This window comes from Schistocerca piceifrons, chromosome 7 (genome assembly GCF_021461385.2).
Source record: "Schistocerca piceifrons isolate TAMUIC-IGC-003096 chromosome 7, iqSchPice1.1, whole genome shotgun sequence".
NCBI lineage: Eukaryota > Metazoa > Arthropoda > Insecta > Orthoptera > Acrididae > Schistocerca > Schistocerca piceifrons.
Genome location: NC_060144.1, coordinates 519,239,528 through 519,260,423, shown reverse-complemented (window position 1 = coordinate 519,260,423; position 20,896 = coordinate 519,239,528). Strand labels below are relative to the sequence as shown.

The 20,896-nt window shown below is 38.1% G+C and overlaps 1 protein-coding gene across 2 annotated transcripts in view; it reads right to left on the bottom strand.

Annotated features, from left to right (window-relative positions):
• Positions 1 to 20,192, bottom strand: part of LOC124804980 — a 101,191-nt gene extending 80,999 nt beyond the window's left edge. Inside the window, exons 1-2 of one of the 2 annotated variants that reach the window (XM_047265371.1) lie at positions 20,101 to 20,192; positions 2,959 to 3,140 (exon numbers count right to left, since the gene is read on the bottom strand). In XM_047265371.1, coding sequence (XP_047121327.1) covers positions 2,959 to 3,093 — 135 coding nt within the window. In that variant the 5' untranslated portion in view covers positions 3,094 to 3,140; positions 20,101 to 20,192. Of the gene's footprint in view, positions 1 to 2,958; positions 3,141 to 19,795; positions 20,071 to 20,100 lie in introns of those variants that run through there. The other variant, XM_047265370.1, reaches the window with a different exon arrangement.
• Between the last annotated feature and the right edge of the window lie 704 nt (positions 20,193 to 20,896).

Below are 20,896 nucleotides of genomic sequence, written 5' to 3'. Positions count from 1 at the left end.
ACTGGGTGATCCCCAGGGCAGTTAACACATTTTGGAGGAAGTGTATAAGAAGTTCCTGACTCTTGAGCGGAGCCTCCACAATTGCCACACGTAGCCTTCTCGTTACATCCCATAGTGGTATGGCCAAATCTTTCACATTTATAGTGTCGCATGGGGTTAGAAACAAAAGGGCGAACCTTAAGGCGGATATAGCCGGCGAGGATATGTTCCAGTAAATCAGGAGTACTAAACGTTAGAATAAACGTTGCCAATTTTTCCAATTGGCCATTGGCTCTCCTCATATGATTCTGCACCTCCGTGATGCCCACATGCTTCCACTCTCCACGCAACTCTGCGGGGTCCATCTCCATTATATCGGAGCAGGTAACCACGCCCTTACTATAGTTAAGGGTGTTATGCAATTCAGCCTCGAATGGGTAGTCACCTAAGGCCTTACATCCCAGAACCTTAGATATTGGGGTGGAATTTGCAGTTTCAACCAAAAGTGTTCCATTACATAGTTGTTTGACACTTTTCAGAGACCCAGCAATACCTTCCAATGCCTTGTTAATATAGAAAGGGGATATGTTCTCAAAGCTTCCACCATTTCGCTTGATTACAATGAGAGTGTTATGGCACACTAATGCCCTGTTACTATTACTCTGAGAATTCTTTTCGGGAGGACTGACCAACAGAGCTCTCTTTGAGGAGTGGGTGTAGGTGTTGCCTGACGGTACACCCATCCCGTCAGGAATAGTAGTTTCATGAGACAGTTCCATAAGGATCCCATGAGACGCTAGGGAAACAACCGTCGACCCAGGCAGAGCCCTGCATACCTGAGTAAGCCTAATCCAACTGGGGTGCGGAAGGTGCCCCAGAGGTTGCTCGCTAAAGATTGTTTCACCTCAACAGCCATTCACTTCCTCAGCATGTAGCACACCTTGAGGTTGAGGTTTTTTTTTTTTTTTTTTTATAGAGGTGGGCACCTTTCTCGCAGCACAGGCGGTGAAGCCAAGACTCCCGTTCTCCGAAACACACAACATTCCACTGCTGCGCCACACGGTGGTTTTTTAAGTATGACCAGAGCTTACGGTGACAGAGGACTGGCGATGCTTACCAGTCCCCAGCTCAGGAACCCCAGGGTCGCCAAGCCCGTACTCAGCAGACGAATGCTAAGCCCCTGAGGGAGTCTCCTTTGAGAGATAAACACTTGGTCCAATGATCCTCAGCCTTTTCCATCCCATTGAAAAAAAGGTTCTGTCAAACTCTGCTAAATAATCATTCATTGCTACTATCACTTCCTCATTTGATAAAAATTTCTTCTCAGAAGGAAAAGTTTCAAGTCAGGGAATAGGAAGAAATCATTTGGAACTAAGTCTGGTGAACATGGTGGCTGAGGAACCAATTCAAAGCCCAATTCATGCAATTTCGCTATTGTTATTGCAGATGTGAGGGGTGGTGCACTATTCTGGTGGAAGAGCAATTTTTTGCATGCCAGCCTTGGTCTTTTTTCAGCAAATGCAAATTTCAAACAAACCAACAATGAATTGTAATAGGGTACAATTATGTTTCTGCCTTTTTTCCAAGTAATCTATGACAATTTTTCCTTGGGAATCCCAAAGAACAGTGTCCATCACCTTACCAGCTGGCAAAATGGTCCTTGCCTTCTTCAGTGCACTTTCACCAGCCTTTGTCCACTGTTTTGACAGCCGTTCTGAGTGGTGTGTCATGATAGAGCCAGGTTTCATCAACTGTTGTGCCGGATGCACTTTAGGTACACTGTGAGCAATAACTGCATCCACCTCGCACACAGCTTCATTGTAGCCAATTCTCCACACAAGATATTACGCGCACACTCAGCTAAGGTGCAATGCAGTCTCAGCAATCTCATGAATTTTTATTTGGTGGTCTTGCATTACCTTATATCATGGGTCTTGTGCATGGTTCCCTTTGTGGAGACTTCAACTGGATGGCCAGAGTGCACTTCTCCTTCAATGTTCGTCTGACCATATTTAAATTCATTAACCCAAAAGTAAACGGTCTTCAGTGATGGAACACAGTTTGAATGAGCTTCATCCAATCTTGTTTTGATTTGTGCAGCAGTCCAATTCTTCAAATGAAAATGTTTAAAAACAGCACAAAACTATAATTTCTCCATTTTCAATTGCAGTCAACACACAGACCAAATCAGACACCTTTCAACAATGAACTTTGCACCGCGCACTACTGAAATTCTTTATACAATCCATGGAATAATCAAGCTCACCAACCACGAAGGCACAACAAAAATGTTCCATTCTGTCGTGGAATTCTACAAGACTTATCAAACCATCCTCATACTGTACTTGCAAAGTTCCATTTTTCTATACTGTGGTTGCTTCTGAGCTAAAATGAGTGATAAAGCAATTCCTACTCCCATGTGGGCAGTGGCACTTTGTTAGGTATGTTACATATGGCAAATTTCACAAATGCTTGGTATGAAGCACAAAGCATTGATATATCCAACACACTGAGTGACTGAAGCATGGCTGACTCCCTACACAAAGCAGTGGTCTATTTACAGTGTAAGGCTAATTTCCCTTATATCTCTTCTACATCATTTGAGAGAAAGTGCATGGAAAGTAATAAAGCAATGTTGTGACAGAAGCAGGGCAATCACCAAGCACATTAGAAGTGACTACTGACCATATACAATACATTAAACTGTACTGGACACTTTAGTAGTGTCCATATAAGAAATGAAAAATCTTGAATAAGTTCATTTTGGAGCAATAATAGCATATAGTGTTTATTTATTATCATTAGTTTCACAAATTAGTACAATGGAGTGCTAAGCCCAATGATGAATTTATGTAAAATCTTTAATTTTAGAAATACTACTTAAAAAAAAAGAGGTCTCATTTCACAAACACTGTCATAGTAGTATTTTAACACGGAGTGAAGACCATTTAAATCCAAGTCACTAAGCAGTATACATACCTTTATCCTTTCTGCATTCTTGAATAATAGTATAAGGTCACAGAATTCATTTTTGCTGAAAAAGTGGTGCAACCTTTGCAGGAAAAATACTCCCCAGTTATCAACCTTCACTTGCTTCAAGCCCGTTTCAGTCATTTTGAACACATTTGAATATTAATGAAAACAATCCGAAAATATGTCACCTGAAATGAAGTTGAACCATGATAATTTTGACAGAAACATGTAAGTCCAAATGAAGTTTTAATACTTATGTAGCTGGTACTATTCATAAAAATATTATGTAAAGGATAAACTATTACTCACCACTTTGAGACGGCATTGACTCAAAGATAGCCGGGGTGGGGGGTGGGGGGATCTTTGGGCCGAAAACTTAAAATAGCAATCTTTTCATTGTGCCTATCTGCAACTCAATGCCACCTTTCTGTGGTGAGTAGCACTTTATTCTTTTCATATTTATTACTATTATTCCATCCTGGACTTTCCACTGTTTGATTCTATCTACAAGTATATTGCTACAATAAAAAATTACTGGCAGCATTCCACACATTTATTTTCAAGCTGCCTAAATTTAATCCTCCATAAAAGTTTCAGAGATGGAAATTTTTGGTCATATATCGTAAAATTCCACTACAGTATGAAACAAAAGTACTTAAAAATGATGTCCAATCTATTTTTTATTTATTTATTTTTATTTTTTGTGCAGGACCACAGTAAGAATGTCACACTGCCATACAAGATGTTGATACGTGAATTGAATAACAACTTAATATATTAACAACAGCGATGCAGATCGGCAAGAAAGTACTTTGAAATTTTGAACAACACAAACAAAATTGGTATGATGATGGATGGCCCAACTCTTAAAAAACAAACCAGTTTCCACCTGGGACAATTTTGGAGAATTACAGATAGCTCACAAGATGCAACAAACTAACACCGCTTATAGTTATAGATGTTCTGTTACACTAAATATTAACAAGTGACATGTGGCAAATAATACGAAACACAATAAGCCTTACCACTCTACAATAAATGAAGTTAGGCAACCAAGAAGATACTAACAGGGAGTGATAAGAAAAATTTTCCAATTTAGATCAAACATCTGGGTGGTTTCTGAAATTATATTTCAGAGACATATATCACAGTGAAGAATATCACACCAAGTGTCCTGTTGATTGGGTAGTTGCAGTAGTGCAAATTGTAAAGTGAAATGTAATCCACTGGATTTGGTATAATGGTGGTCAAGTATATTACATAACCATTTAGGTGGCAATTTTAACATCCTACCATGAACCTATGTGAGGTGTCAGATACTTAAAGCCAGGACAAGCTACACATGTTTCTTGAAAATCAGCCAGGAATTTGGAACTATTTGAAGGGCAGCACAAATCAGGTGTCATTTTTACAACATTCGTACGTATTTTTTATCCAGAAAGGAGGTCAATGTGCACTGACAAGTGAGTTACATTTTTTAATTTGGTCCTATGCAAGGCTTTTTCTTTATATTTTCGTGTTATTCACAGATGGCATCCTGCTGCGCTTATCACAAGATTCACTCTTTGAGTGGCCATATACTGCTGTTATTGATGTTACAAAAACACAGTCAACAGCACTATACACTGCTCTGTTCGTTTTGCAACAAGAACTATACTTCACTAGTGCAGAAATCAAAGCACATTTAGGTATAGCTCCATGTAACTTGCTCAATCACTGTACAAAGCGTCAATGCAAAATTGTACCCGTTGTGGTCTTTGAAAGGCCCTAGAACTGAAGGCATGCCACTGCCTTCTTCCAAGCTGCATATCTTGTGTGAACCAGATGCAAACAGTGTAGATGATGAGTGGACAAAATGTTGTACATAGTTTTGGAAATAAAAAATAAATAAATAAAATAAAATATTCAAAATGTTAGCATCTTCTACAGTTGCATAGTCTAGTTGATTCTTATAGCAACAAGAAGGCTCTTGAGCTTATAGTCCCACCCATTCTCAATACTGTCATATCTCCTTATTCCACAGGACGGCATACAGGGACTGAAGGTACATAACTTGCAGGTGAACTGAATGCCACCGACTCTCCCTGCCCCATGCCATGACCTGGTTCAAAGTTCGGTACTTCATGGTCAAACACACCAACAAGGTCATTATTTAGAAATCTGATCCACAATCACAAGAAAACATTGTAGTCAACCATCTATTATGAATAATATTATTTCTAAGTGGAGCACCGAATTTATCTTTAGTTTTGAGAAACATATACTTTTTTTCTGTGTTATAAACTGTCCCTTTTATGTCTCGCTGGGTTTGAACACAGGTAAATTATGTAAGTCATGTTTAAAGCCCCTCCCTCCTACAATTCTCCTGATTTGTAGATCACATCATGCAATAAAACTGTGCGCCCATATTTCGTCACTACTGAGAAGCATGAGATGGACCTTGCCGTTGGTGGGGAGGCTGGCGTGCCTCAGTGATACAGATAGCCGAACCTTAGGTGCAACCACAACGGAGGGGTATCTGTTGAGAGGCCAGACAAACGTGCGATTCCTGAAGAGGGACAGCAGCCTTTTCAGTAGTTGCAGGGGCAACAGTCTGGATGATTGACTGATCTGGCCTTGTAACACTAACCAAAACAGCCTTGCTGTGCTGGTACTGCGAACGGCTGAAAGCTAGGGGAAACTACGGCCGTAATTTTTCCCGAGAGCATGCAGCTTTACTGTATGATTAAATGATGATGGCGTCCTCTTGGGTAAAATACTCCGGAGGTAAAATAGTCCCCCATTCGGATCTCCGATCTCCGGGCGGGGACTACTCAAGAGGACGTTGTTATCAGGAGAAAGAAAACTGGCGTTCTATGGATCGGAGCATGGAATGTCAGATCCCTTAATCGGGCAGGTAGGTTAGAAAAATTTAAAAAGGGAAATGGATAGGTTAAAGTTAGATATAGTGGGAATTAGTGAAGTTCAGTGGCAGGAGGACCAAGACTTCTGCTCCGGTGAATACAGGGTTATAAATACAAAATCAAATAGGAGTAATGCAGGAGTCGGTTTAATAATGAGCTACTACAAACAGCATAGTGAACACATTATTGTGGCCAAGATAGACACGAAACCCACGCCTACTGCAGTAGTACAAGTTTATATGCCAACTAGCTCTGCAGATGACGAAGAAATTGAAGAAATGTATGATGAAATAAAAGAAATTATTCAGGTAGTGAAGGGAGACGAAAATTTAATAGTCATGGGTGACTGGAATTCGGTAGTAGGAAAAGGGAGAGAAGGAAACATAGTAGGTGAATATAGATTGGGGCAAAGAAATGAAAGACGAATTATGCACAGAGCACAACTTAATCATAGCTAACACTTGGTTCAAGAATCATAAAAGAAGGTTGTATACATGGAAGAAGCCTGGAGATACTAAAAGGTATCAGACAGATTACATAATGGTAAGACAGAGATTTAGGAACCAGTTTTTAAATTGTAAGACATTTCCAGGGGCAGATGTGGACTCTGATCACAATCTATTGGTTATTAACTGTAGATTAAAACTGAAGAAACTGCAAAAAGGTGGGAATTTAAGGAGATGGGATCTGGATAAACTGAAAGAATCAGAGATTGTACAGAGCTTCAGGGAGAGCATAAGGGGACAATTGACAGGAATGGGGGAAAGAAATACAGTAGAAGAAGAATGGGTAGCTCTGAGAGATGAAGTAGTGAAGGCAGCAGAGGACCTAGTAGGTAAAAAGACGTGGGCCAGTAGAAATCCTTGGGTAGCAGAAGAAATACTGAATTTAATTGATAAAAGGAGAAAATATAAAAATGCAGTAAATGAAGCAGGCAAAAAGGAATACAAACGTCTCAAAAATGAGATCGACAGGAAGTGCAAAATGGCTAAGCAGGCATGGCTAGAGGACAAATGTAAGGATGTGGAGGCTTATCTCACTAGGGGTAAGATAGATACAGCCTACAGAAAAATTAAAGAGACCTTTGGAGAAAAGAGAACCACTTGTATGAATATCAAGAGCTCGGATGGAAACCCAGTTCTAAGCAAAGAAGGGAAAGCAGAAAGGTGGAGGGAGTATATAGAGGGCCTATACAAGGGCAATGTACTTGAGGACAATATTATGGAAATAGAAGAGGATGTAGATGATGCTGAAATGGGAGATAAGATACTGCGTGAGGAGTTTGACAGAGCACTGAAAGACCTGACTCGAAACAAGGCCCCGGGAGTAGGCAACATTCTATTAGAACTACTGACGGCCTTGGAAGAGCAAGTCCTGACAAAACTCTACCATCTGGTGAGCAAGATGTATGAGACAGGCGAAATACCCTCAGATTTCAAGAAGAATATAATAATCCCAATCCCAAAGAAAGCAGGTATTGACAGATGTGAAAATTACCGAACAATCAGTTTAATAAGTCACGGCTGCAAACTACTAACGTGTATTCTCTACAGACGAATGGAAAAACTGGTAGAAGCTGACCTCGGGGAAGATCAGTTTGGATTCCGTAGAAATATTGGAACACGTGAGGCAATACTGACCCTACGGCTTATCTTAGAAGCTAGATTAAGGAAAGGCAAACCTACGTTTCTAGCATTTGTAGACTTGGAGAAAGCTTTTGACAATGTTGACTGGAGTACTCTCTTTCAAATTCTGAAGGTGGCAGGGGTAAAATACAGGGAGCGAAAGGCTATTTACAATTTGTACAGAAACCAGATGGCAGTTATATGAGTCGAGGTGCATGAAAGGGAAGCAGTGGTCGGGAAGGGAGTGAGACAGGGTTGTAGCCTCTCCCCGATGTTATTCAATCTGTATACTGAGCAAGCAGTAAAGGAAACAAAAGAAAAATTCGGAGTATGTATTAAAATCCATGGAGAAGAAATAGAAACTTTGAGGTTCGCTGATGACATTGTAATTCTGTCAGAGACAGCAAAGAACTTGGAAGAGCAGTTGAACGAAATGGACAGTGTCATGAAAGGAGGGTATAAGATGAACATCAACAAAAGCAAAACGAGGATAATGGAATGTAGTCGAATTAAGTCGGGTGATGCTGAGGGAATTAGATTAGGAAATGAGACACTTAAAGTAGTAAAGGAGTTTTGCTATTTGGGGGGGCAAAATAACTGAGGATGGTCGAAGTAGAGAGGATACAAAATGCAGACTGGCAATGGCAAGGAAAGTGTTTCTGAAGAAGAGAAATTTGTTAACATCGAGTATTGATTTAAGTGTCAGGAAGTCGTTTCTGAAAGTATTTGTATGGAGCGTAGCCATGTATGGAAGTGAAACATGAATGATAACTAGTTTGGACAAGAAGAGAATAGAAGCTTTCGAAATGTGGTGCTACAGAAGAATGCTGAAGATTAGATGGGTAGATCACATAACTAATGAGGAGGTGTTGAATAGGATTGGGGAGAAGAGAAGTTTGTGGCACAACTTAACTAGAAGAAGGGATCGGTTGGTAGGACATGTTCTGAGGCATCAAGGGATCACCAATTTAGTATTGGAGGGCAGCATGGAGGGTAAAAATCGTAGAGGGAGACCAAGAGATGAATACACTAAACAGATTCAGAAGGATGTAGGCTGCAGTAGGTACTGGGAGATGAAGAAGCTTGCACAGGATAGAGTAGCATGGAGAGCTGCATCAAACCAGTCTCACGACTGAAGACCACAACATGATGTCTGCTTACAATAGTGGCCAAAACAATGGTACACCGTTGTGCAACAACACTTTCTACAACCCATAAGAATTTTATGTGAATTTACTCTGACCACAAAAGCTTGAAGCTGTCATGTTTTGTTATTGCTCCATTTTTCAGTTTGGGTCACACATTCTTAACAGCCATTCTATATGTATAAATGACAAACAGAAGAGATTCAAACCTAGAACTTCAAGCATACATTCTCCAGCACCCACTATGACAGCAGATAATCTTTCATTTCACTGCGTTGACTCTGTTTTGATCTATCAAACAAAAATCAAGTGCTTCTTAGCAAATATTTACACACTAGCACCTGTGACTTAATGGATTATTTTAATTCTACTCATATAACAGTAACTTTCCTCACCAACAGGGGTCTTGTCAAATAAGAAGAAATTATGCAGAATCACACTTTTCAATCTTTACTATTGAAACTGTGTGAAAAATGTGATAGAGATGCATAAATGCTCAAGTGTCTTGCACTCAGTTGCATGTTGCAGGAGATTCTGCCGCAGTGACTAAAATTTTCTAGTGGTATCAGGACCAACCAAAGCAGTGTACAACACTAATGAGTGTACTCTTTGTGTGAACACCAGCAACAAAACAGGAGGTACTGCTGATGTTATAGCCAAGCCGTGTGCAAGGCATGTGATGACAGTGATAGCAATGTGCCATGTGGTTAATTTCTCCTTGCTGGAGGAAGAATACACAATAATAACGAAAAATAACAACAAGTACACACTGTCCCTCAAACAGTTAAAAATTATTGGATGTTGTTCCAAAAATAAACTTCACTTGGTCAAGTTACGTGTATGCCAAGCCCCTCTTGTGTATCCTTGGCAAGTTGCCAAAAATTTTATCAATGTACCACATAAGTTTTTACATATTGTAATTCACTTATATCAGTTACATTAGATAAATTAAGATATAACACCTATCTACCCAAATTGGGCTATGTCAATCAACAGAACCTTAGCTGTTCAAGAATGATAGTCTCTGTCTCAAAATGTTGGTTGCGGACACACAGTAATCTGTAGTGGCACCAAAGGTCTAGGCTAGTTTGGCAGGTGGCAATATCAATGTCAGCTGGCAAAGTAAACTTATGTGAATCTACACAGATTATAAAAATGTATGTATGCATATTCCACGTCTGCCCCCAACCACTCTCAACCAAACTTGGTACACATATCATTTACTATGTGGAAAGAAGCACTGTGTGGGTACAACCACCAATGTTCCACAGGGATGATTTGGGGGTGAAAACAGATTGAAATAGAAACATAACTCAGGAAAGTCTGGAGCAATTTCAAACAAATTTGGTGCATACACGACTCATTTTACGTATAAAATTGCTGTGGGAATATGATACCCCTACTCCCCTAGGGATGAGGATAAGAAGAGGGTGAAATGTAAAAATGTTATAAAATGACTTGTTGGTATTTGTTTCATGTATTTAGTTGACTTGGAATACTTTAAAAATATGAAGTACAAAATCTGTCTCTCTTATTTGTGTTGCTCAGTGTGTTAACGAAGGCACAAAAAGAGCACTACACTAAGCCAATAATTTTGTCAATGTGTTTTAGAACATACTATCATGCCACACCACTGAATAGCATGGATTGTGTGTGCAATATGGGTAAAACTGTGGGTAAGAAGCTAGTGCAAGATAAACACTTGCAAGATAAACACTTGCCAAATACACTTGCCTTATTAACACCAAAATCTCATAAAAAAGTTCAAATACATGCAGAAAGGAATTTCTGGCGAAAAATAATGTTCACTAATGTAATGGAACTGGTCAATACTCTTCTTTTTTTCATCAAATATCAGAGAACCTGATACACTGTAATTTTGAAAACAATCAAAAGAGATAGAAATTGCGATTTTTTTTTAATAATTTTGACGTAAATGTGCATTGATGAAGCATAATGCTGGCATAAGATTAATACTCTTATAAGAAACATGATAATTTTTGTATTTCTAATGTACTCTTAGCCTAATGGAAATAACAACACTGCAATTAGACTCTGTATGGTTCTAAAGTGAGTGGACAGGTCTGCTTGCTGATACATATACAGGGTGTTTATAAATGAATATCACGGTGTTAATGCTTTATAGTATTTATTAAATTAAACTTACAGTTATAAATGATACGTCAAATGAAAGAGCAACTCACAGTTGTGTTTGGCACCAGTGCACATGCACAGCGTGCAATGTTTCCGCTGCAATTGATAGAACTTCTCTGTACCCAAGGGCTTGATAGGCCGCAAGGGGGCCAATGACAGGGCTTGTTTAGCATGGCCTCCACATTTACCCATCCTAATGCCATGCGATTTTTTCCTCTGGGGCTTCATCAAGGATAGTGTGTACGTGCCTCCACTACCAGTAGACCTCCCTGAATTAAGAAACCGGATTGAAGCAGCTGTTGCTACAATCACTGAAGACATGCGTATCAATCTTTGGGAAGAACTCGGCTATAGACTTTATGTGTGCCGTGTCACAAATGGTGCTCACATTGAACATTTATAAGGTTCTTGGCAAAACTGTTGGAGTTGCTCTTCCATTTGACATATCATTTATAACTGTAAGTTTAATATAATAAATATTATAAAGCATTGAAACCCCGATATTCATTTACAAAAACACCCTGTATAAGAAAACTGAGTTTAATTCACCTTAACACTAATCACTGGTTTATAATCGTTTAAATTGAATTAATGAACATCTGGGCAACAGTAATATCTCACACTATGAACCACATAAACTTCCAGGAAAAAACTTCACAAAATAAATCAAATTTTGTTTCATGTAAGTTTAAAGACATTTGCAAACTAACTAAATTCTAAGTGCAGATCACTTACAAATAACCATGGTAAGGTCTTAGATTTCAGATTAGTTGCCTAACATGGAATATTCAAATTCCTCAAGTTGAAAATATTTCATAGTATTTCCTAGTGACACAAGAGACAATTGCTAGTCTGCAGCTCAGCACTTAGAAAAACTTTGACATACTTGAGACACGACCTATTGCCATTCATAAGTAATGCCTCTCCCAGGATTCAAAGCCAACTGCTCCATTTATCTGAATAATGTGGCCCGTGCAAGATAGCTGCCACCTATTTAACGCTATCACACCAGTGAACTTCTACAGAAGTCGGGAGGGACTGTGCCACTCAGCTGGTGAACTGCTGCAGAAGTCAAGAGCCACCAATGCCACTCAGCTGGAGGACTGCTCTACCAGATTTACCTCTCTTGGTATTTCTCTGCTTCACTACACTCAGTTTTTGTGGAAGTTTGTCCTATGTGGCATCTAGTGGCTGTCTTGGAAGACTGTAGTTAACAACAGTATCACCAGATGACAGTTGTATTCAGTTTCAAAGTGCAGTTCACATAGTAGAAAGCACAGGTTCAAGAGAAAGATCACAGCAATATGTTAAAGAAGTAACTCTCATTAAATTACATCATATGAATGGATCACCAACTTCTACTTCTGAAATTAAGAGAGTCACACATTCTCTCAAGAATAAAAGCTGTTCTGGTTTGGTCGTGTTTCAGATAGAGTACTAAAGATTTGTTCCCATGTAATAAGTCCAGTACTGTCAGAAATATGTAATGCACCATCAAGTCGAGGCATTTTTCCAGAGAGACTAAAATATGCCATTGTTAAACCTCTCTTTAAGAAAAGTGATAAGAGAAATGTCAGTAACTATCAACCTATTTCACGGCTGACATCATTTTCCAAAATCTTCGAAAAGGTGATGTATTCTAGAATAGTATCTCACCTAGGCAACAATATCCTCAGCAAATCACAGTTTGGGTTTCAGAAGGGTTGCTCTACTGAGAATGCCATTTACATGTTCACACACCAGATATTACAAGCATTAAATAACAAAATAGCACCAGTAGGTATTTCCTGTGACCTACCCAAGGCATTTGATTGTGTGAATCATAGTATACTCATAGATAAACTGAAGTTTTATGGGATTGATGGTATAGACAACCAATGGATCATGCCATATTTAACCAAATGAATGTAGAAAGTTGTACTTAGTAGTAATTCAACACACAGAATCCAGGGACATAATTTTGACTGGGGAGAAATCACGTATGGGGTTCCCCAAGACTCCATTCTTAGGTCCACTACTGTTTCTCATATATGTAAATGGTCTACCATCTAATGTACGACACGCAGAATTAGTTCTTTTTGCAGATGACATCAGTAGTGTAATCACTCCCAGTATACATACAGAAATGGAAGAAACTGTGAATAAAGTTCTCAAAAGTATCGTTGATGGGTTTTCTGGGAATGGTTTCACCCTGAATTTCACAAAGACACATAATACTCAGTTCTGCACCTCTAGGGGTACTGCACCAGTGATAAGTGTAACACTTGATGATGAAATAATACATAGGGTGGAAACTTCCAATTTCTTAGGTGTCCATATTGATGTGAATTTAAAATTGAAAAAACTCATTCTGGTACTTCTAGAACAACTTAGTTCGGCCACATTTCCACTTAGAATCATAGCAAATTTTGGGGAGAGAGAAATCAGTCAGTTGATGTATTTTGCTTATTTCCATTCAATAAGGTCTTCATTGCCCAATAAATTGCTGTAAGAATAATATGTGGCGTTCATCCACGATCATCTTGTAGACATCTGTTTAAGGGGTTGAGCATTCCGACTACTACTTCACAGTATATTTATTCCCTCATGAAGTTTTTTGTGAATAATCCACCACAGTTCGAAAGGAACAATGAGGTACATAATTACAATACTAGAAGAAAAAATGGCATTCATTACTCAACATTGCGGTTGTCTTTAGCAAAGAAAGGAATGCACAATGCTGCAACAAAAATTTTTGACCACTTATCCAGTGATATAAAATGTCTAACAGACAGCTAGATAAAATTTTAAAATAAATTGAAAAAGTTTCTCCTTGATAGCTCCTTCTATTCTAGATTAGATTAGATAGAGATTAGATTAGTTTTCGTTCCATAGATCCGTGCTGAGGAGATCCTCGTGGATGTGGAACATGTCAATTTTTTTTTTTAACCTGAAATAACAATACTAATAGTATGAATATATACAATACATCATTTGTTTCTATTAAAAAATTCGTCAATGGAGTAGAAGGAGTTGGCCACTAGTAAGTCTTTTAGGCTCCTTTTAAACTTTATTTGTAACGAAATTTTTTATGTTTGCCGGCAAATTATTGAAGATGAGTGTTCCTGAGTAGTGGACCCCTTTTTGAACTAAAGTAAGTGCTTGTAAGTCCTTGTGCAGATCATTTTTGTTCCTGGTATTGTATGTATGAACTGAGCTGTTTGTTGGAAAAAGAGATATACTATTTAGGACAAATTTCATTAAGGAGTAAATATACTGAGAGGCAGTAGTTAGTATACCCAGTTCTTTGAAGAGGTTTCTACAGGACGTCCGTGAATTTACTCCACAAATAATACGTATTACACGCTTCCGGACTCTGAAAACTTTTGTTTGACTTGAAGAGTTACCCCAAAATATTATACCATATGACATTATGGAATGAAAATAGGTAAAGTATGCAAGCTTTTTCATTTTTATGTCGCCTATGTCTGCTAACACTCGAATTGCAAATACAGATTTGTTAAGGCGCTTCTGCAGTTCTGTGGTGTGCTCTTCCCAACTGAATTTATTACCAAGTTGTAATCCCAGGAATTTAAGACTGTCAACCTCTTCTATCTGCTCTTCTTCGTATTTTATGCATATGCTGGGTGGAAACCTCTTACAGGTTCTGAATTGCATATAGTGAGTCTTTTCGAAGTTTAATGTCAGTGAGTTGGCTTTAAACCATTTATTAATATCCATGAAAATATCATTAGCAGATCTTTCTAGAACTACACTTGACATACTATTTATTGCAATACTTGTGTCATCTGCAAACAAAACAAACTCTGCCTCTGGCAGTGTAACTGATGAGAGATCATTAATGTACACAAGAAAAAGCAATGGCCCTAAGATGGATCCTTGTGGGACACCACATGTAATTTCTTCCCATTCTGATGATGACTTAATTCACTAGTCCCTTGCACGGACACCCTTTGTTTCCTGTTAGTAAGGTATGACTTGAACCATTTTGCAGCACTGCCCGTGACACCATAGAATTCTAATTTACTTAAAAGGATGTTGTGGTTCACACAATCAAATGCCTTTGACAAATCACAGAAAATACCTGCTGCTTGTAATTTGTTATTTAATGAATAAAGTACATTTTCACTGTAGGTGTAAATAGCCTTCTCGATATCAGAACCCTTCAGAAATCCAAACTGTGTTCTTGATAATATGTTATTTGTGGTCAGATGGTTGAGCAGCTGCCTGTACATTACTTTTTCTAAAATCTTTGAGAATGCTGGCAAAAGTGAAATCGGTCTGTAGTTTGATGGTATCTCTTTATCCCCTTTCTTGAATAGAGGCTTAACATCTGCATATTTTAGACAGTCAGGAAATGTCCCAGTTATAATTGACTGGTTACACAAGTAACTTAGAATTGTACTAAACTCACACGAACATGCCTTTATTAACTTTGTTGATATTTCATCATACCCACTAGAATGCTTTGTTTTTAAAGATTTTATTACGGACGTTATTTCTTTTGGTGAAGTGAGTGATATATTCCTGTCCTTGAAGCTATTTGTGAAGGCTAGTTTCAGATATTCAAGGGCATTATTTACTGATCCTGAAAGTCCCATTCTATCAGTAACAGATATAAAGTACTTGTTAAATAGATTTGCCACACTATGCCCATCAGTTACTAATGTGTCATCTACCCTTAGTGCTATTTGCTCCTGTTCCTTTCTGGTCCTGCCAGTCTGCTCTTTCACTATATCCCATATTGTTTTTATTTTGTTCCCTGACATTGCTATCTTCTTCTCGTAGTGCATTTGTTTAGACGTCTGAATTACTTTTTTTAATGTTTTATAGTATTCTTTGTATTTAGCTAAATCATCAGCATTGGAGCTATTCTTAGTCGACAGATACATTTTCCTTTTTGTGTTACAGGAAATCTTTATTCCTTGTGTAATCCATGGTTTTATTATAGACTTCTGTTTAATTTGAGTAACTTTTAGAGGAAACAGTTTTCAAACATGGTACTGACATTGTTCATGAATGTGTTATATTTTTCATTCATGTCATGAGCACTATAAACATCTTTCCAGTTCATATCTTTGAGCAGTTTTCTAAAACGCTCAATTTTTGGATGATTGACTACTCTCCTGTACTCAGATTTAGCAGTCTTGGTAATCTGGTTAGAATTTACATCTAAAACAAGGAGCTGCATGTCATGATCTGATAGTCCATTTATAACAGGTTTTATGATATGATTTTGTTCCTTTGATTTGTTTATAAAAATGTTATCAATGGCTGTCCTTGAGGATTTAGTGATCCTAGTTGGAAAGTTTACAGTGTGAGTTAGATTGAAAGACAACATTACGAACTGCAGTGAATGTTTATTGGAATATTGCATTAGAAAATCTGTATTAAAGTCACCAGCAATCAAAATTTCTTTGTTTCTTCCTGTTAAATAACCCAAAAGAGCTTCTAGATGATCTAAGAATAGATTATAATTTCCTGCAGGTGCTCGGTAAATAGTTATTATTATATAGGATCTGTTATGGAACTCTACTTCTGTTGCACATGCTTCTAGATGCTGCTCTAAACAGAATTTATTAATGTCAATGTTCTTGAATTTATGGCAGTTTTTGATAAATGTGGCAACTCCTCCTCCATCCATATCTACTCTGCAGAAGTAGGAAGCTAGCTTAAATCCTTAAATGTCTACCACATCTATATCAGTGGTCACTTGATGTTCAGAGAGGCAGATTATGTTAATTTGGTTAGATGAATTCATTTCATCGATGCAAATGAGTAGTTCATCAACTTTATTTCTAAGTCCCGGAATGTTCTGGTGTAATAAAGATAACTGATATTGCATACTAATGGGATTGTAACTGCTTTGGCGAAGATGAACTGGCAGTTTCTGATTACTTTCTGTTAAACACTGTTTAAATGGAGGCTGTATGATAAAATCTGACTCCTGTTCATCTGTTTTCTCAAACAGAGTGTGTCTGCCAATCTCTCTTAAAACTCGTTTTCTTTCCCCCTTCCCTATCCTAAAAAAGGCATCCCTCTGACACCTGTGACCATTGGTATTTTACCACTTGTGCCAGTGTCCCCCCTTAAGTTTTCTGCAATCAACCCAGACAGTTTTCCCTTCCCTTTCCTATCGAGGTGAAGGCCATGCCTAGTGTAGTCCCACCTATCTATAGCATCTACAGGAATCAAACCAATATGGGTAATATCCGTCCTAAGCAGCCACTCCAACTCCCTCCAAGTTCACCCTCCCTACGGAAGAGTTCAAATGAGGCCGATCATGGCGTCTCAACACAGACACAAATCCCACACTCGTATGCTTCGTTGCTGATGCTATCTTCACAAGGTCACACACTATGGAATATTCAGAGTCTCTGCCAATGCTATTTCCCGGACCACCCACTATAACCACGGCATCCTCCTTTGTGAAATCCTTGCATAAAGCACCTACATCCTCTGTTACCTGACCCAGATCTGCACTAGGCTTGAAAAAGTTTGTGACCTGGTACTCTGGACCTAGATTTTCCTGCAGTAGTTGGCCAACACCTCTACCAGGGGAACTACCTAACAACAGAACTTTCTTTCTCTTTACAAATTTCCCTACCTTTTTCAAGTCCTTGAAAGCTTGTTGTGCCCTTTATATCTTGTTTTCATTTTGGGGGAGGGGGGACGACGACGATAATAATAATAATAATAATAATAATAATAATAATAATGTGATGCTTAGAGAACAATCTGATTTGCAATACGAGTGTAAAATGACTCGTTCCACATCATGGTGATTTATCATGGAAAATGATCCATGGAACATGAAAGTACGTGACTGACTTCTATGAAATACACCAATACATCACATACTATTTTGAACACTTGCACCTAATTTGAAAATACCCTTTTGATCTCTCCCAAAGAGTGTCTTGTTAGTTACTTTCAATCACAGAAGTGTTACAAAGCTGTTAATGTATTTAACATGATTTTTCAAGAACCATATCAGTTAAATGCAAGTTTTCAGATATCGATATCAAATCACTCATAATGAAGCAAAGAATACACCACACACTTATTACAGGGAAATGATTCAGTAGCAAAGTAATTTTTTTTTATCGTAAAAGGTGAACTCAATCTGAGTGATCAGTTATGAGTAAGAAGAACACAAACAAGCTAATAGTGTCTCCAAGGAAATGCAACTGACAGGATCCTTGACATGATAGTTCAAGTTATTGAAAATAAAAAGGCAATGCTAGTAAAAGATACATAGTAGACCTCTTCCATTTTTCATAGTTTATATATGATATACGGAGGTCAAAATAACATCAAAATACTCTGAGACTTGTCCATTATTTATTACAGGATTTCTGGATGTACCTGGTAGTTTTAGGTTTTGTGACATAGCTGCATTACGGCACACACCAAAACAACAGGCTACACCACAGATCAACATATTATGTATCCCAACCTTTATTTGGTATTCGCCAACTCGCAACCATATTATCACCTCAGGCTAATCTACAAAACAGTCTGTCATCACAAGCAAGATTTCAGTGAAGGGGCGAGATGTCCTAGTATCACATTCTAGCCATGATGCTAATGTTAACCCATCCACTGAACGGTGACAAAGCTAAACACTATGTTTTGCAGGTCAAGTGCCCGCTCTATGTTTCAGCCTTCATTTATTTTTGATTTCATGTCTATCAACAACAGTAACACAAACTACATTTGAATGCACGCACTGTACCTGCTAAAATGTTCTCGTATCACTAGTCCATAGGTTGTAGGAAAACAAAGTATTATATCAAAATAAAACTGGCATAGTCACTCAAGATATTTTTTCCCTTTCCGTTGAAACAAGTATACTTAAAATTACTAGCTGTAAATAACATTTAGGCAAATTGCAGATAATCTTGTTCTCAGTATTGCAACATGGTTCTTTTAACAGCCCTACTCCCTTCAAGACCTTTTTGCCCCCCACTAGTAGCAGCCACTGGTAAGGATACTCAATTTTTATCCACACTGGTGATACATGGTGTATTACCAAATATATAGTTCACATGTCAAGCTCCCAGTGTTTATTTTTTTAAATATAATGTATCCTTTATCAACAAACATTTCATTAAAAACGTTTATTATTTGCCCCTATCGCACTCTCCTGCCTACAATTTAATGCAGTTGCAGCCGTGGATAAATTGGGTACACTCTCAATCTTCTTAACGGCTAAAGATCTTGCAAAAAAATTCGGTGCCCTTGCAACGGAAAAAGACCTGTGAAATACATCTTCAACGTTCTAACAACACGTTTTCTCACTGCTATTAAAATGAAGGGATCTACGCTACATCCACGAACGTAAAATGATTAAAAATAACATTTGGTAATTCAGAGATTCAGCTTAAATTAAAAAGAAAACAAATAGTCATCCGAAGTTTATGATGTACATCAACACTGTTCGTCTAATTAATTTTTTGTTTCGCCAATAAAAAAGGCCTTACAATGGCAACAATGTTTTAAGAAAAACAGAAAATACCGAACTACAGGTTCCAATAATGTGTAAATTTATAAGTCAAAACAACGACTTCTCAAGCCTACGAAGGCACATTCTGTTGCCTTCAGATGTCGGGGAATTAATTTTGACATGTTTCAAATCTATCAAATTATTAAAAATAGCATCGTTATATGGAGCAATTAATACGACTTTGACGAGTATATTCTATAAAAATACAGCATTCGCATATGGTAACTAAATACCATCCCACAGACACATCATCATCTATCAGTTGTGCATCATAACAGTATGTTTTCCTAGACGCTGACATCGAAATGATGACGGGGAAACCTCTTTCAGCCTAATTCATCTCATCAATCTCTCGCAAAACACCACATCTGAAAATGCTATGGTCACATATACTATGCTCACCGGTTCAAAACACAATGTTTATGTTACTTAACAATTTATCAACACACAATTGATGATATTTGTAGTCAAACAATTCCAGATTACGTGTTTCTAGTTTCAGTTTACCTTTCCAACAAATGCTTTCCGCATTTCCAACTACTGTCACATTCTTTGTCCATCTCACTAACTACTTTAAGAAATGTTAAGGCACAACAATTTATTCTTCACGAGATTTCAGACATAATTCCTTCGATACCGAACATTAACATTTAGGTAAACGAAAATATAACATTACGCAAGGTCATTCCACCGCTATTGTCGCTAACTAAAACATAATCACAGTGTGCGGTATCATCACTATCCCTTCGACCATCACTCAATTCACTATCATGGATTGCCATGATGTGTTCAACTAATTCAAATATACAAACCAGAAGACGAAAGGCACAAATGTCCGTCCCAGCTCCATCTCTTAGCTCAACCTCAATTGCCAACGAAATATTGAACAACTTAGTTCGGAAAAGCTTCGCATAGATAGCGCCACGAACCACTTGAGCGCGAAAGTTCGCTGTCAAAATGCGTTAATCAATACAGACGGACATGAAATCTTGACAATCCACCTTTCAACCTTAATACTACAAAGGAAAACTATACTGCTACATCTTACAGCTAATGCTTAACACAAAATCTGACTCATTTTCGCACTAAAGCAAACATTAAATTCTCCAGTTCGCAGAAACTCGTTCCATTACCAGCAGACTGGGAGTTGAAATCCAGATGAAATAAAATAAAGCGTAATTATTAGATTGTGGAAGGTGTAGCGGAAGGAATTATATGTCACATTTCCCTCACAGTGCTTTTGTATCTCTCTGAAAATTGTTAGCAACTATTTAAAATGGTACAGATAATGGCAGATCAGAAAGGAAGTAAGCAACGTAGCAGCTTCCACAAAAGAATACATTTTAACACATTGACTGCCACGTGAGTTAAATATAACTCACAGGAAGTGTTCTCTTCGGGCCACGTGAAGTAAATAAAACTCACGGACATTTTTCAAATACAGCTCACGGACATTTTTCCATTTAAAGCACCGTGGTGCAGTTGTAACACAGGAGCGTGCTGTGACTCGGTGTTATAGTAGGTTATGGCCACAGTAACAAATCATCTTCGTGGCCTGCAGTTTTCAAGAGTAGTTATTGTAATTCGTGCGTTATATATAACTAACCC